We start from the raw sequence: 13,996 nt of genomic DNA, 5'->3' as shown, positions 1-13,996 counted from the left end.
TTGCGATGACTCAAAACGTGCAGAAAAGACTTTGCTCGTGTGTGGTTTAAGCACTCTCTGACAGAGTCAAATTAGCCGGGAATGCTTTGACACAAGCCTGCAGAACATTGCGGTCTGACTCTTATTTGGCCAAGATGCGGTCGATCCCTCTGACATAAAAGTGCAAATCCCTTGCTGTGACCAAAATAGCTCTGAACAGTGGCAATTAATTCATGTGCTTTGCAATGTCCGTTTGGTAGTTAGCTGAATTTCATTTGTCCATACCAAACATACAAGACAAATATTTTCCCTTTCCCGGTTGCTTAGCAACCCAAGAACAATTTTCCAATGTCATCGGGGCAGTCAGTGAGAGAATCGGGTTCCCATCGGCCCATCCTCCCCCTCTCAAGAAGCTGCTTTCAATGAAGTTGCAAATCTGTTTTCATTGCAAAAAACTCAATCAAAACAAAGCATGTTTTTAATGTTTAAAAAAAAAAAAAACATTGAATGTGTCTATTTTATTATTTGTCTACAGTCTGCATTCCTGCGCCGATATTATTTGGCAGGCGCTAAGAATTGGCTGCCTGACATCTGACTTCATTGCACTAAAACCTTCCCAGGAGTTTGCATGTGTGTGTGTGTGTGTGTGTGTGTGTGTGTGTGTTTGTGTGGGCGGAGCTTCCGTGCGTCATTACCGTCGGTCGTTCCTCTTGCGTCGGAAGAGCTTTTTGGTGCGCGCGATCTCAGCCTCATTAGGAAGGGGTGGGAAGACCTGTTCGGCATAAATCATACAGACGGCTGACGTCAAGACCAGCAATCCCGGCGTGGACAATTTCTATACAAGTCAAAGTGCATCGCAAACACGCTCGTTCTATATATATGACATAATCCAAGACCTTTTTTCCCGAAGGGCTGCTTTCAATCGAAAAGGAAGTACTTGATTTATTTGCCCCCTCAGAAAAAGGTCGGACAGTTCACTTTGGTACAATGCACAGTTTGCAATTCCATCTGCAAACGTTGTCACGGGTGCCAAAAGAAGCACTGCTAAATGACCAATTAAGTGTAGTTCGGCACGCTTTTTTTTTTTTTAAAGCCATTGTAAAACTGAGGTAGCAATCATCGTCCTGCCGATTTATTTATTTAGTCACTGCTCCTGTAATCATTGGGCTGTCTCTGAGCTGTGTTAATTGAGTTGTATCGATTGGTGGAAACGTGTCTTCGGCGGACCCGGCCGGGAGCACGACAGGTTAAGGAACAGGAACACAAAAACGGCTCTTGCTACGGTTAATCTCATCACATAGTTGCGTTCGGTTCTTCGCAAATGCACTTTGGAACAATCATCCGGCTCTTTCGTCGGCGACACGTCGGCGTTGCAAGTCAAACGGTGCGCTCCCAGCAACGCTTTTGCAACTATGCGTGGAGTTGCCGCGGTGACACATCATCCTGTAACTAGCGCGGACAACCGGAGCCCTTCCGCAGACAGTCCCGGTGGCCGATTCAGCAATTTGACTGAGGGGGGGGGGTGAAAAAAAAAACTCAATCAAGTTGTCGGTCTTGTCCTTGTCCCTTGGCCAACGTGGTGGATTAGATCATCAAGCCGTATCTTAGCCCCGGACTTTATTGGACTGCCTCGACCTTGTCACCTTTCCGGTGGCGGCTCTCAAAAGCAACGGTCAACGGCGGGATGCTATTTTTCTGGAGGTCAAACACGGCTGCCGCATCATCATTGTCATTCAGAGAGCCTTGATGAGTGCGGCGAGTGCCGAGTCAGCGCGTTCTGGCCTCTGGAGGCGCAGCAGAGATGCAGCTCAGATACTTTGTTAGCCATCTAATTAACATCCATTGTATGGAAAAAAAAAAGGTTAAATGTAGTATCAACAAAGAGGTATTCAATTAGCAAAACGCAGGCGACGAACCGTATGCGCTGTATAACGTGCGGGCAAGGCGTGTCAATGAGAGGATGTTGACCTGGCCGCATGAATTCCTAGAAAAAAAAAACAGACAGCGTCGCTAATGCTAGCAGGACGCCGCATCTCGTGCGGCCACATAGCGCAAAGGAAACGATGTACAGTAGATAACATAACGGCTGTATTGAAATCTCCCGGGCGTACGGCGAAAGGTCATGATCTCATTACTGTTGTTGATGGTTTCGTCAGAATGGACGCTGCTTCGCCGAAGGAGGTACGAAAGATGAGGAAGGAAGCGGGGAACGCGAAGGGGAGTCAGACTGAAGCGCTACACAGGACTTTCTCGCAATGGCGCAAAGAGTGAAGCGCATTGTCTTTGCCGCGCCTTCAAGTGGAACAACAATTCTGGCATCATTTCGGAGAACTCCATTGTTTCACACACTCTCTCTCTTTCAGCTTATTTATGTTGGCGGGGAAGGCGACCAAAAGCGATAAATTTACAAGTGCCCCAGGAGTGGCATTACAGGACAGGTTGTTGAGCGCACAGAGGGTTGGGGAGAGAAGTGGCGCAGCAATGGCAACATGAGAGATTGTAAATTTATGGCTGCGAGCGCATAAAAGCTTGAGGGAGGGACACTCAAGTACAACATTTTTCCCCACATTCCCACATGGATGAATGAGACTTCTTTCAATCTATAAATCAGCTGCACCCAACAAAATCACATCTACATGCATAAAGGTGCATTTAAAAAATAAAAAATAAAAATCATTAATGTGGTGCTCAAATAAATGTACACGTGTTGATAGTTTTCAATGTTGACTTTGTGCTTGCGGTGGAAAACCAAAATTGACCCTCGTCACAGAATACTTGCTGCCTTGCCGGCTACTCTTTCGGAAAGTTGACAAATTATCAAGTGGTCTTTCAAGATTTATTTTCGGTTGAGTGGCATACATTCAAGAAATAAAAATCCGATAATGAAATGATGAAACATATTTTGGGTATGGAAAAAAGTCATCAGTCTTAATCCTATGAAAGTTGCAAAATGAATCAATTTTTCGCAATGGCATTTTTTTAAAGGCCATTTTTTCCACCAGAAAATTTTAATTGTAGAAGTGACAGAGAATAAAATCAGATTTTTGGGTGAAGTAAAATATGGATATCAGTGTAGCCGTTTGTTGCTGGCGTAAACAAGAGCAATGCAAAGGATCTCAAGCTACAGCCTACTATAGTGCTGCGACTACCAGAGAATACCTGGGAATTTTTTTATTTTTTTAATCATCTCAGAAAATATACCTTTTGATCTCCAAAACCTTTAATCGTGTCCCCCCCCCCCCCCCAACCTTTTCCAGCACGGCCCCAATCCCTTGGGCATAGCTATAGCTTCAATCACTCATTTTTGCGTGGTATGCGAAATGCCATTCAAAATTATGAATTGATCAAAGACAACCTGACGAGCGGGACTTCAAGCGCAATCGGAAAATCGGCGCTGACAAGTCGACCACTGTTGCCGTCAACGCGAACTCAAACTCACACCTTAGGTTTCATGTCAATGCGGAGAATTTCTCCCGTGTTTTCGAGGGAAAAAAAAATCCCTGTAGTATTAGATACCCCGCAGTGCTGGATTTGCTTGGTGTTTGATGATCGCTACTTGGGGGGGAGAGGGGGGGGGGGTGGGGGCTTTTGATCTAACTTTGTAAATGACGCTCGCCTGCAGTAAAGAAAGGGGAGATTTGCAGCCATCACCGTCAGTTACAGTGGCTGTGATCAATGTGGAGGCGAAAAGATGCGAGGTCCTGACATCCACATGTCATTACATGGACGTGATCTGAGGCCGCCGACAGACCCGCGGTAACACCAAAGCAGCCCGGTGGTCTGGATGCAGGAGGAGATGGGGGGTGGCATTGTGGGATCAAAGTGTCGGGTAGGGTGGGGGACTGCGGGCCCCTATAGAAATGGAATCATGCGACACCCACTGCTACAGCGGCGGGTTGCGCGCGCTCAACCCTCTGTTCTTGTTCAGCACTCCCAGTGAGACTTCAATCAAGACGCGCGCTCGGAGTTATACGGTACAGCGTTACATCGACGGCCAGCTCATCATCTCGGATCAATCAAAGCTCGATTGCTAGTGTGCTCGTTTACATTAATGGGGCACTTCGGTGAAAGCAACAAGAAGTCAAAACGGTGTGAAAAATAGCTCCACCATCAGGAGTGTGAGTCGAGTTAAGCCCCGCCTGTTTGTGGCTCGCTATTTACAAATTCACCAAGTCGTGCTGTCCTCGTGTATTTGCTCAGAAGCTCACCAATTTGCATTCCCGGGAGCTCTTCTGTAACGCCCTAAAATGCCGCAGGACGGCACCAAAGACCGCCTCATAGGTTAAGTAGCAATTGGCGTCAAAGAGTGAGTGTTGCGCTTCAGCGTTTAAGCACCAAAGGAGCAAAATCGTAAATGTCTTATTGATATTCGAGAATCAGTCGTCGTCTTTTTTTGGGGAGCTATATCTTCGAAGGAGATGCTGGGGCGATCCAGCATTCACCAGGAAAAAGTCAATGATATCAAAGCAGATGGCTGTAAATGTCTTGATCAAGATTCATTAATAAACAGTCTGCTTTCATAGAAGAGAGAGAATAATCAGAGACATTTTAGGGCGCCAAATGATTAATCTACTATGAAAAACAATTTCGGATCAACTCAAACAAAATTAGGAGATGCCGACGTTTCATCGGCTAGCGACGAGATGCAAAGCTTTGGCGGTGCCAAAGGTGGGAAAAGACCAAAGGGTCGTACTGCAGAAGTGACCAGCGCATAGTTAACAGTACAGGATCCAGAGCAGGGACAATGGCAGGAAGAGACCACAGGGTGGTGTGTGTGTGTGTGTGGGGGGGGGGGGGGGGGGGGGGGGGCTACCGGTCACCGCGACCCCCCCCACCCCTCCCTGTATGTTGTTCCACTGCCCACCAACATTTGAAGGATGTGGGGAACCGCGAAGGATGTCAAGTGGAGCGCAGGGAGGGAGGATGAGAGGCACGGAGTCGGAGGAGATGTCAAATATCAAGCGCGATAGGAGATGAAGTCAGATTGGCGGGTGGGAGGAGGAACATGAAAGAAAGCGTCTCAGGTAAAGGCTGTGTGTGAGTGCAACGCAGTTGACAGCTGGCAGACACCCTGACGCAAAGAGTCCGGGCCAAGCGCCCTCCCCTCGCCCCCCTCCCGAGGTCCATTTCCCGGCCCAAGTCCTGCTCGGCTGCACGTACGCGTCCAGGCAGAGGGGCCGGCCAGTCTGCGACACGTCTCGGCTCCGGGATGCCGCTTTGTTCCCTGGCCAGCGAGCGGATATGTCCTCAGTGACTGCTCTCACCTAACCTTCCCTTTCTGCTGCCTTTCATTCTTTCAGGACATCGTAATCTCCGACAGAGACGTACAACAACAACAACGCTCAATTCCTTCAGCCTGTCAATTGATTTGATCAATCGGTTAGTTGTCGATCGATCGGTTGATCGTTCTACCTCTCCGGGTAACAATGTCTCAGAGCACATAACGAGAATTTTGGTTTAATGACAATAACGGATGGAGTCAATTGCGTATCTTGCGTAACTTTTAGTATGAAACCGTTTTGATTCATGGGTGGTAGCGAAAAGTGTTTGTAACTATAGACGACATCGACTCCCAGGGTCTCCTCGGCACACGTGAGGTGAAGCCCAGCCCTTCACGTCGTTCCTACATGAATAACTGGAAACGGCGCTCTTGGCTTCTCGGCATCTATACAATGAGGAAGTTGTCCTTAACAGCGCAAGCAGTCCAATCTTGGCTCAAAGCGCCGCCACGGCGCATCAAGGTAGCGATGGCACAGAGGTCGGGAGGGGAAGGAAAGGGGGAAAGGGGAGCGAGTAGAAGACGTTTTGGCTCAGACAGAAGGGAAGGAAGAGAGGGTGACATTTGTGAACGGAGGCTAGCGCCTGACACCGCAGCTAAACACAAATCACCTATGGAAAACACAATGCGAGCTGTAAGATGAACACATCTGCAAAAGCAGTTTTAAAGGTTGTTTGGGTTTTGTTTTGTTTTTTTCGGACACTATCTTCAGGAAGACATCTTTAAAATCACTGACAGGAATACACAACATGGTCAAAGGGGCTGGGTCAACAAACTCAGTTTCTCCGGTTTAGCTCATGATATGTTTGGTTTGGTTCTATAAACTACTGGCAACATAATTCCAAATACAATTTGGAATGGAGGACTTATGGAGGATTCATTTAAAGAATTAATTTGAAGAAAATGGTCAAAATGCCAAGAAAAAGGCCCAGGGTTTGGTGGGTCTTTAGATTTTTTTTCCCCCAGCAGCTTCCATGTTTATTTAAAGGGGACATATTATGGAGAGCGGCCCGGTAGTCCAGTGGTTAGCACGTCGGCTTCACAGTGCAGAGGTACCAGGTTCAATTCCAGCTCCGGCCTCCCTGTGTGGAGTTTGCATGTTCTCCCCGGGCCTGCGTGGGTTTTCTCCGGGTGCTCCGGTTTCCTCCCACATTCCAAAAACATGCATGGCAGGCTGATTGGATGCTCTGAAATTGTCCCTAGGTGTGAGTGTGGGCGTGAATGGTTGTTCGTCTCTGTGTGCCCTGCGATTGGCTGGCAACTGATTCAGGGTGTCCCCGCCTACTGCCCGAAGACGGCTGGGATAGGCTCCAGCACCCCCCGCGACCCTAGTGGGGATCAAGCGGTTCGGAAAATGGATGGATGGATGGATGGATATTATGGAGAGGGGTTGGCCTGCCCACCCATCAAGTGCGAAATTAAAGAAACCAAGTCAATGCAGAGCTGCCAACCACTTCCATAACAATTTGTTTGTATTTAAAAACGGTGTTGCAATTCTTTGTTTTTGGGGTACTGAAATGAATGAAGTCATGTCACAGGTATGTAGTTCAAAAAAATTGAGCTCCATTAGTGTTGTACACACATTACACCACCAGGAGGCAGTGGTGCAATTTGGAGCGCTGTACACCGCAGTTAAGCGAGGAGCCACCAGGTGTCGCCACAGGTTTGTTTATAGTCAGCCTCTTTTCAACTGGAGATGTATTTCTCCCCCCTACCTCAATAGTCAGCCAGAAGATAGTGTCAAGAAACATGTCACGGTTTCCTGCCTGTGAACCGCTGTATGCAGTGTTATGAAAGTAATGTTTATATATCTTCTAACAAAAAAAAAAGGGGTGTGTAACTCACAGAGCACAGATGGGGCAGAAACTTCTCTATGTCATTTAAGTATACACCATCGTCTTCCTCAAACTTGTTTTTGCTCATTCTGAAACAGAAAAAAAAAATTGGTCAACATCAGGGAAAGGCATCAAGGAGCAAATGGCAATATGTATCATAATCGACCACATTTTGAGCACAAAAGGCATATCGTACCCCTCTCGGTCGATGTGCGGCAGGTGCTTTGGCATTACTCGTGTGTGTTTCCTGTGGAGGTGACTAAAGTCGAGCTTCTCTGGCTGCACATCCCAACCTGTACCCCTGTGCATCCCACAGAAAAACATCACATCATGTGAAAAAGATATACAGTACATATACACCCTCTCCTCCCTGAGGATCAGGAGCAAACAACGTACCCGCGCGAGTCCATTGTGTTGGCCGCCCATATGTCTGTGCCAAGGATGTCAAAGGAGACATCTTTGTTTCCATTCTACAACAACGCAATCAACAGAAAAGGAAAAACATATGAACAAGACTCATCGGCAGCATGTGAGACATTGTATAATGTCACGAGGTGTCATTAGAGCTGGCACCTTGGCGGAGCCTCTGAACTGGTTGTTCCGCCCCCTACTGCCAGATCGGGAGCCAGAACCCGGTCTGGACCCAGAACTGGGCCTGGAACCCGAGCTGCCGTTACTGCTGTGCTCCCACTCATCCTGCACACAGGTGAAAAGGGGGGGTCTGTTTCATCCTGTTGCAAGAGAGGGCCAACTCTCTACTCCCTACAGAACACACACACACACACACACACACACACACACACACACACACACACACACACACACACACACACACACTTACTGGCTTTGAGGAGCTTCTCCCCTGAGATGATGTCCAGCTGCCATCTTTGTAGTCGTTGCAATCGTCTGTCCACTGGAAGAGGAAAAACAACAGCATAAAGGATGCGCTCGTTATCGGGATAAGAACAATTACCCAACCACTGGTTTGTGACTGTATCTAAAAATTATACCACTTACGGGAATAAAAAAAATAAAAAATGCTCAGAGCTGCGCCTGTCATAAAATAAGTTGGTGCGACACTCACTCCGTTTTTTAAAGTTATGTAATTACAGTAGTCTTGGCGTAACTACAAGCAAAGAGTTTAAGAGTTTAGGAGGAAACTCTTTGATTGTTGTTTTTGTTTTTTGCAGGTGCTTATGTAAGCCCGTTATGGCTCACCGGCATTAAGGTGTAGCAACTTCATCCAATATGTATTTGTGTTCTAATGTATGTTTGGGGTCATTTATCTATTTGAAGAATTGTTATTTGATTAACTACAAAAATTAAAATAAAATAAATGCATTTATGTTGATACTTTAACTTATTCTTATGATTCATGGTAATGTACATAAATACAAAAAAAGTCATTGTTATTTTTTAAATAAAATAAACGTGAACTGTTTTTTTGTGTGTGTGTGTGTGTGTGGTTAAAATATACAAATGACTTGGTCCGCCTGTCCATTTTAAAAATCAGAGTACAACCGTTGCATGCCAGTCATCTATGAAAAAAAAAATGCCCTAACCTGTGGCACCTTCCCACCATTGTCCATGTCCAGGTCGTCGTCCACCTTGTCTCCCAGCAGCCCTTGCACCTGGTACTCCAGGACGTAGCTGTCGATGAAACGCTCCAGCTCCTCGATCTCCTGCGAGCGCGTGCTGCCGGCCTCGGATGACGCCGAAGCCACTGACGAGCTCTCCATGGCGACCGAGAAGGCGGCAGGTGGGAAGCGAAGAGGGGAAGCGGCGGAGGAAAGTGACCTACGCGGGGGGGAAAAGATTGTCAGAGCGGAGTCGGCAGCGGCAGGAGATCGTCTTTCCCATCGACGCATCGTAACGACGGCTCTCACCTCATGATCTGAAAGCAACACATCGCGTTACGGCTGTCCACCAGCATCCATACATGCACCATCTTTTCACAACAGCCTCGACGGGTCTGACCTTTTAACTACATCAAAACCCTCACACACACACACACACACACCCTCCGCTACTGTCAACATCCTCACTGGGCTGTTCTGTTTGTTTTTCCACCTCATTTCCCCACCACTTCGCCCACCCTCCTGTCGGGGCTGTGTGTGATCACCTGACCCTCCAGCCCTGGCTCTTAAGCTCCTTTACATCACAGCTTTGATCGGCGGCCATGCAAAGAGGATTTATCCCCAACGAAGCACGCGGAGCGCTCTCGACCGATGCCTGGCGAGTCGCCGGGGAGTGCTCGGCATCAGTCTGGCTATACCTGGTTAGCCATTGAGGAGTAGAAGTTTGACAACACTTCCAAGCTAGTGGCAGCGTTTTCATTAAAAACGGAGCAAGGTCTATGGACTATGTGGCTGACTTCTGCATTGGCAAAAAAAACAATCTGAAGTCTGGTGGCCCAAAAGGGCGGGGTCACTTCCAGGTTATGATGGAATTTTGAAAATAAAAAATTAGACAAGGTGGCAATCACCAAGACTGTGCCCGCTGGTCGCATTTTAAGGGGGCGTGGCTTCATTGAGTGATGTCAGTGACCGGTTATTTTCTGTGTCTGGACAAGAGTTATTGGCTTACCGTAGCGACTTGCAAGTGTTGGCCGTCACTCAAAAATCACATCGAGGGGGGGACATCAGTCAAGGGACCACCGTGTATTATCCAATTGTCACATGATTAGTCGAGTTTTGCCATTTTACAGCCCATCAACGCGGTTGGTGCGCCGCCACATTATTTCATATTCAACCCACGGCTGAAAAGTAAACCGATTTATCAACGCACAATGACAGGCCTGGTCATTCCCATTGTGTCATTACTTTTAGCCTAGTGAGATGTCCTTGACACGCAGGCTACATTAACTGCCTCCAATGGATATTGACCCATCCAAATCAATCCCGATGAGCACTATTGATCACAAACGCTGTGGTTTTCTTTTAGCCTTTGAGATGCGTTAGATGCCCGCCGCGGTTACACAACCAGTAGACATAAAAAAGCATAAGCCCGGAGATCAAACAGTGGGAATGCAAGTCAGGGTTCCCACCACACACACTAATGCATCTAATCTGCTCTACTACAGACTGGCTCTCTTAATCATCTCACACAGCGGGTTCACAACGAATTTGGCGTATTCCGTTTCCGAGAGCAAGGTCACGACGAGGATCGCGCGCTGTTTATAGAACAAACTGTAGCCACTAGAATTGGCAAACGAAGATACCGAAAGAAGCTTTTGAAGTTGATTTCTTGCTTGAGCGAGTCGAGTTTAAAAAGGACACGGGTGTCGCGGCAATTACGTTGATCCACATTCGTCCGCATCACTTGCCAAGCGTCTTGGTGGGTTGACCATCTCAATGTTGTTTTTTGGTCTTCCGCCGTTTCTCTCCAGCGTGGGAATCGAAGCCGGGTCCGTTTTAGAGCGGACCAAAAAAGGCGCACGTAGGAATACCTCATATCCATCTCGTGTTCTGCAACCCAAATGTCACAACAAAAACGTGGGAATTAACCTTACCATTCCAAATATTTCAGAGGGGAACGAATTTGCGCAGCGGCGCACGAATGTAATAGCCATGTAGCACAAGGACGGAACGCCCAGTTACTACATTCATTTTCTCACTGATTCTGATATTTATTGCCTGGAATTGTCTTGTCTTACGCGATTACCGATAGACTACGGCGAGTTAAGACTTGGGTGCAATTTCAGGTTACGTTCTTGCCGGAAAAGTTAACGTAGGCGGTGTGTGTGTGTGTGTGTGTGTGTGTGTGTGTGTGTGTGTGTGTGTGTGTGTGTGTGTGTGTGTGTGTGTGCGTGTGTGCATGCATAAAGTGAGACACAGGGATGAAGTTACAATGAACGGTTGAAACTCTCAGGTAACGATGACCAGTAACACCTCTTTAAGGTGTTTCAACGAGAGTCGAGTGAGCAGAACATGTGAAGGGGTAAAGCGCAGCCTGCCAATAACGCCACAGACAAAAGCTAAGCGCCAATAAGACCACAACAATGAGCATGGAGCTACGCTAAGCTAAAGGCATCGTTGTTTTTCAGCGCAAGGCCTCCGTGCGGGCTCACTGACCTCGGTCACACACACACACACAAAAAAACAAAAACACGTTAGAGCTGCGACAGGAACATGGCGTTTATCCGCCTTTGCATTTCGCACAGAATGCGGCGAGGCTAGATATTGCCGCAAGCGAGCGACCTTTCCGACAGCGACACAACAGCCTTCAATCAGAATCAAAAGTATTTGACTGACTGACACAACAAGATGGGATAAGTGAGTGCCGGGGTGTTAAACTTCACACCCTGGTCACACCTTTTTGGTCTTCCCTTGCACAGAGGCTCCATTACGACAGTGTTACAACTTGAATACTACCTCCCAGAACTTTATAAATTGCTTAAAATTGCTAAAACAGTCATCATGGCCTCACGAAATACACGTGTCAAACATACGAGTCACCGGAATTGCTAACATTCTCTCATTCCCAGTCACTCTGACCTCTGAGGATGGACTGAGTCAATTGGTCAATAAACAGCAGCACTCAACCCAGGCCCAAAGGCCACGAGCTGACAGATAGACTTTATTAAGTGCAACGACAGCAGAATCCTGAAAGCTGAAGACAACGGCAAACATTTTGGTCTCATAGGGACCCATGAAAATAGAATAAATCTGTTTCAAGGTCAAACAGTTGACAACATGTGAAGAAAACCCCCCAAAACAGATTCAACCTTAACTCACAGAATGCACACTGTGTACATTGAAATGTGTGGGGGTGAGTTCAATTTATTATGAGTTTCAATGTGATGGATTAATTCTGAACACAGCCATAATCTATTAAAAAAGTGTCCTCAACAACTTTCCTGCTCGATAATTTTTTTCCCCCTATTATATTGTGCAGGTTATTGATTGTACGAAGGTCGCACAACACTTTGAAATGATTCCTCTTGGTCTCATCCCACCATTTGAACAGTGGGGAGAGGACTTGTTCTGTCCTCTGTATAGAAGGCAGAGAATAAACAATATGTGAAGTGTTGACAAAGCAGTCAATGAACCTGAATGGCATGCAAACAAACAAAATGTAGCAGCATCTCGAAGCCGCAGGGCGTGGGATCGTACATGATTCAAACAGTTTAGACTAAACTCATCGAAAAAGATTTCAAGCCGTACACTGTATTTCGAATTGTTCTAAACGTGTGGTTCCATTTCAAGTGACACATATCCTATACGGCTGTGTTTACACTTACGGACATATGAAATCATATTTCAGGCATCTTCGATGCCCAATTGCGCCACACAAAATAAGAGTAATTGTGTCACTTTGAACCATGCAGTGGACATCCAGCCTTGGATGCGGAGGCTTGCATTCCATTTGCCTGCTAAAGTCATTCCGTTGGGACAAGAATGCAAGGAATGTTCCGAGCGTGAAAAGTCATACAATTAGCTACTGTAGATTTTAGGCAGATGATGGGATCATTTCTTCAGGTTGTGTTGTGTAACGGATTGGGAGCACACCGCTGGATCTTTCGGATTGTCAGTCCAGTACATGTTCAATAAAGTCACGAAAGCAAAGAGAAGAAAATGACGCCCATCAAAACAAACCCCGTCGGTGTCCTCGTCTCTTACTCGACCATAACCACGCCCATATTGCACGAGAAGCTACACCCATTAGCCACAAGCTTTAGCATCCCACAACACATCTTCATCACCAAAAAAAAAAAAAAAAAAAAAAGCACCGTAATGTGAACAACAATGCCAGTGTCCACACATGGAGGTAAAAGTCACGCCCAAGCGAGTCATCCCAAAGCGAGTCGCCCAACGATGCTGACCCGACGCCAACTTTGCGGCTAACCGGCTGGCTAACGCTAACAAACGCAAGACAACAAGAGCGCACATTATGGACTGACAACCACATTATTACCCTAAAGGAAAACGTAGCAACATAAAGGTACTCCAGGAAGAGGACATTTAACACGTCAACCTTGTTATGTGTGCTTTTAGCACTGAGAACAACACACACACACAGACATGGCTTGTAATGAGATTAATGCTCACCCGAATTGAGAATGTGTCTCGAAAACCCGGGTTCACCTCCTGCTCGGATCAAACCTGCCGCGTCATGACTGTTACTGTGTTTGTTTAAAAATATAAATAAATAAAATGGAAAGAAATGAATAAAGGGGGTTAGCTATGGAGGTAACGACAACGTAGAAAAAAGCGGAGGGGAAAGAGGGAATGCAAGAATGTGACGTCTAGTCCGGTTTGCTGGTAGGGTTGACACGTGCAAACTGGAGATGGTGCATCATGGGAAATGTAGTCAATGGACAACGCCCGGGAATAATAATCATAATACAGTAATAATAATAATATAAAAATTTCTACACATTTCATGAAAATGATTGAGAATTAATGAAGATAAGCTGGAAAATAAAAATAAAAGAATGATTACATTATACCATTATTTTAATTATTATTATTTGTACAATACTGTATTGTATAGTTCTAATTCTGGATAGAGCTCTTTGGATTGTGGCAGTGTACCAAAATGAACTGGTATGTCAAGCATAAGAGAAAAAAATGATAGACACCAGAGTTTAGAAACCCCTGAAGAAAATATGTAGTCATGCCGCCTAGTGGACGCTATGAAAAGTGGAGCTTGCTCAAAAGAACCGATGATGCTGCAAATAGGCACTTTGTTAAGTGTAATAATGAGTCAGTGCCGCTAAACATAAACACAATGATAATGCGGTAAATCCTTGGCGAATGTTCACTCCTGCATGTACTTGGGAGGCGAGTCTTTTCACATTAAGACCAAACTAATTTTCTGTACTTTTGTAACTGTGCCACCGCTGCCATCGCAATAGCTTCTCTATCTGGTTTTATGGCTGTCAGCACGTGAGCCGTCTTTG

At 46.3% G+C, this 13,996-nt stretch overlaps 1 protein-coding gene across 2 annotated transcripts in view; it reads right to left on the bottom strand.

Moving 5' to 3' along the window:
• ctif (CBP80/20-dependent translation initiation factor) overlaps nt 1-13,342 on the bottom strand; it is a 35,881-nt gene extending 22,539 nt beyond the window's left edge. Inside the window, exons 1-9 of one of the 2 annotated variants that reach the window (XM_086134937.1) lie at nt 13,143-13,342; nt 8,979-10,559; nt 8,655-8,889; nt 7,934-8,005; nt 7,666-7,788; nt 7,489-7,562; nt 7,289-7,393; nt 7,103-7,181; nt 675-751 (exon numbers count right to left, since the gene is read on the bottom strand). In XM_086134937.1, coding sequence (XP_085991063.1) covers nt 675-751; nt 7,103-7,181; nt 7,289-7,393; nt 7,489-7,562; nt 7,666-7,788; nt 7,934-8,005; nt 8,655-8,889; nt 8,979-9,040 — 827 coding nt within the window. In that variant the 5' untranslated portion in view covers nt 9,041-10,559; nt 13,143-13,342. The remainder of the gene's footprint in view (nt 1-674; nt 752-7,102; nt 7,182-7,288; nt 7,394-7,488; nt 7,563-7,665; nt 7,789-7,933; nt 8,006-8,654; nt 8,890-8,978; nt 10,560-13,142) is intronic. The other variant, XM_086134938.1, reaches the window with a different exon arrangement.
• Nucleotides 13,343-13,996: the final 654 nt, after the last annotated feature.

Source organism: Hippocampus guttulatus, chromosome 17, assembly GCF_054856545.1.
Source record: "Hippocampus guttulatus isolate MCC_2025c chromosome 17, RoL_Hgut_1.0, whole genome shotgun sequence".
In the NCBI taxonomy this organism is placed as follows: Eukaryota; Metazoa; Chordata; class Actinopteri; order Syngnathiformes; family Syngnathidae; genus Hippocampus; species Hippocampus guttulatus.
The sequence above is the reverse complement of the archived record's forward strand: the minus strand, read 5'-3'. Positions and strand labels throughout refer to the sequence as shown.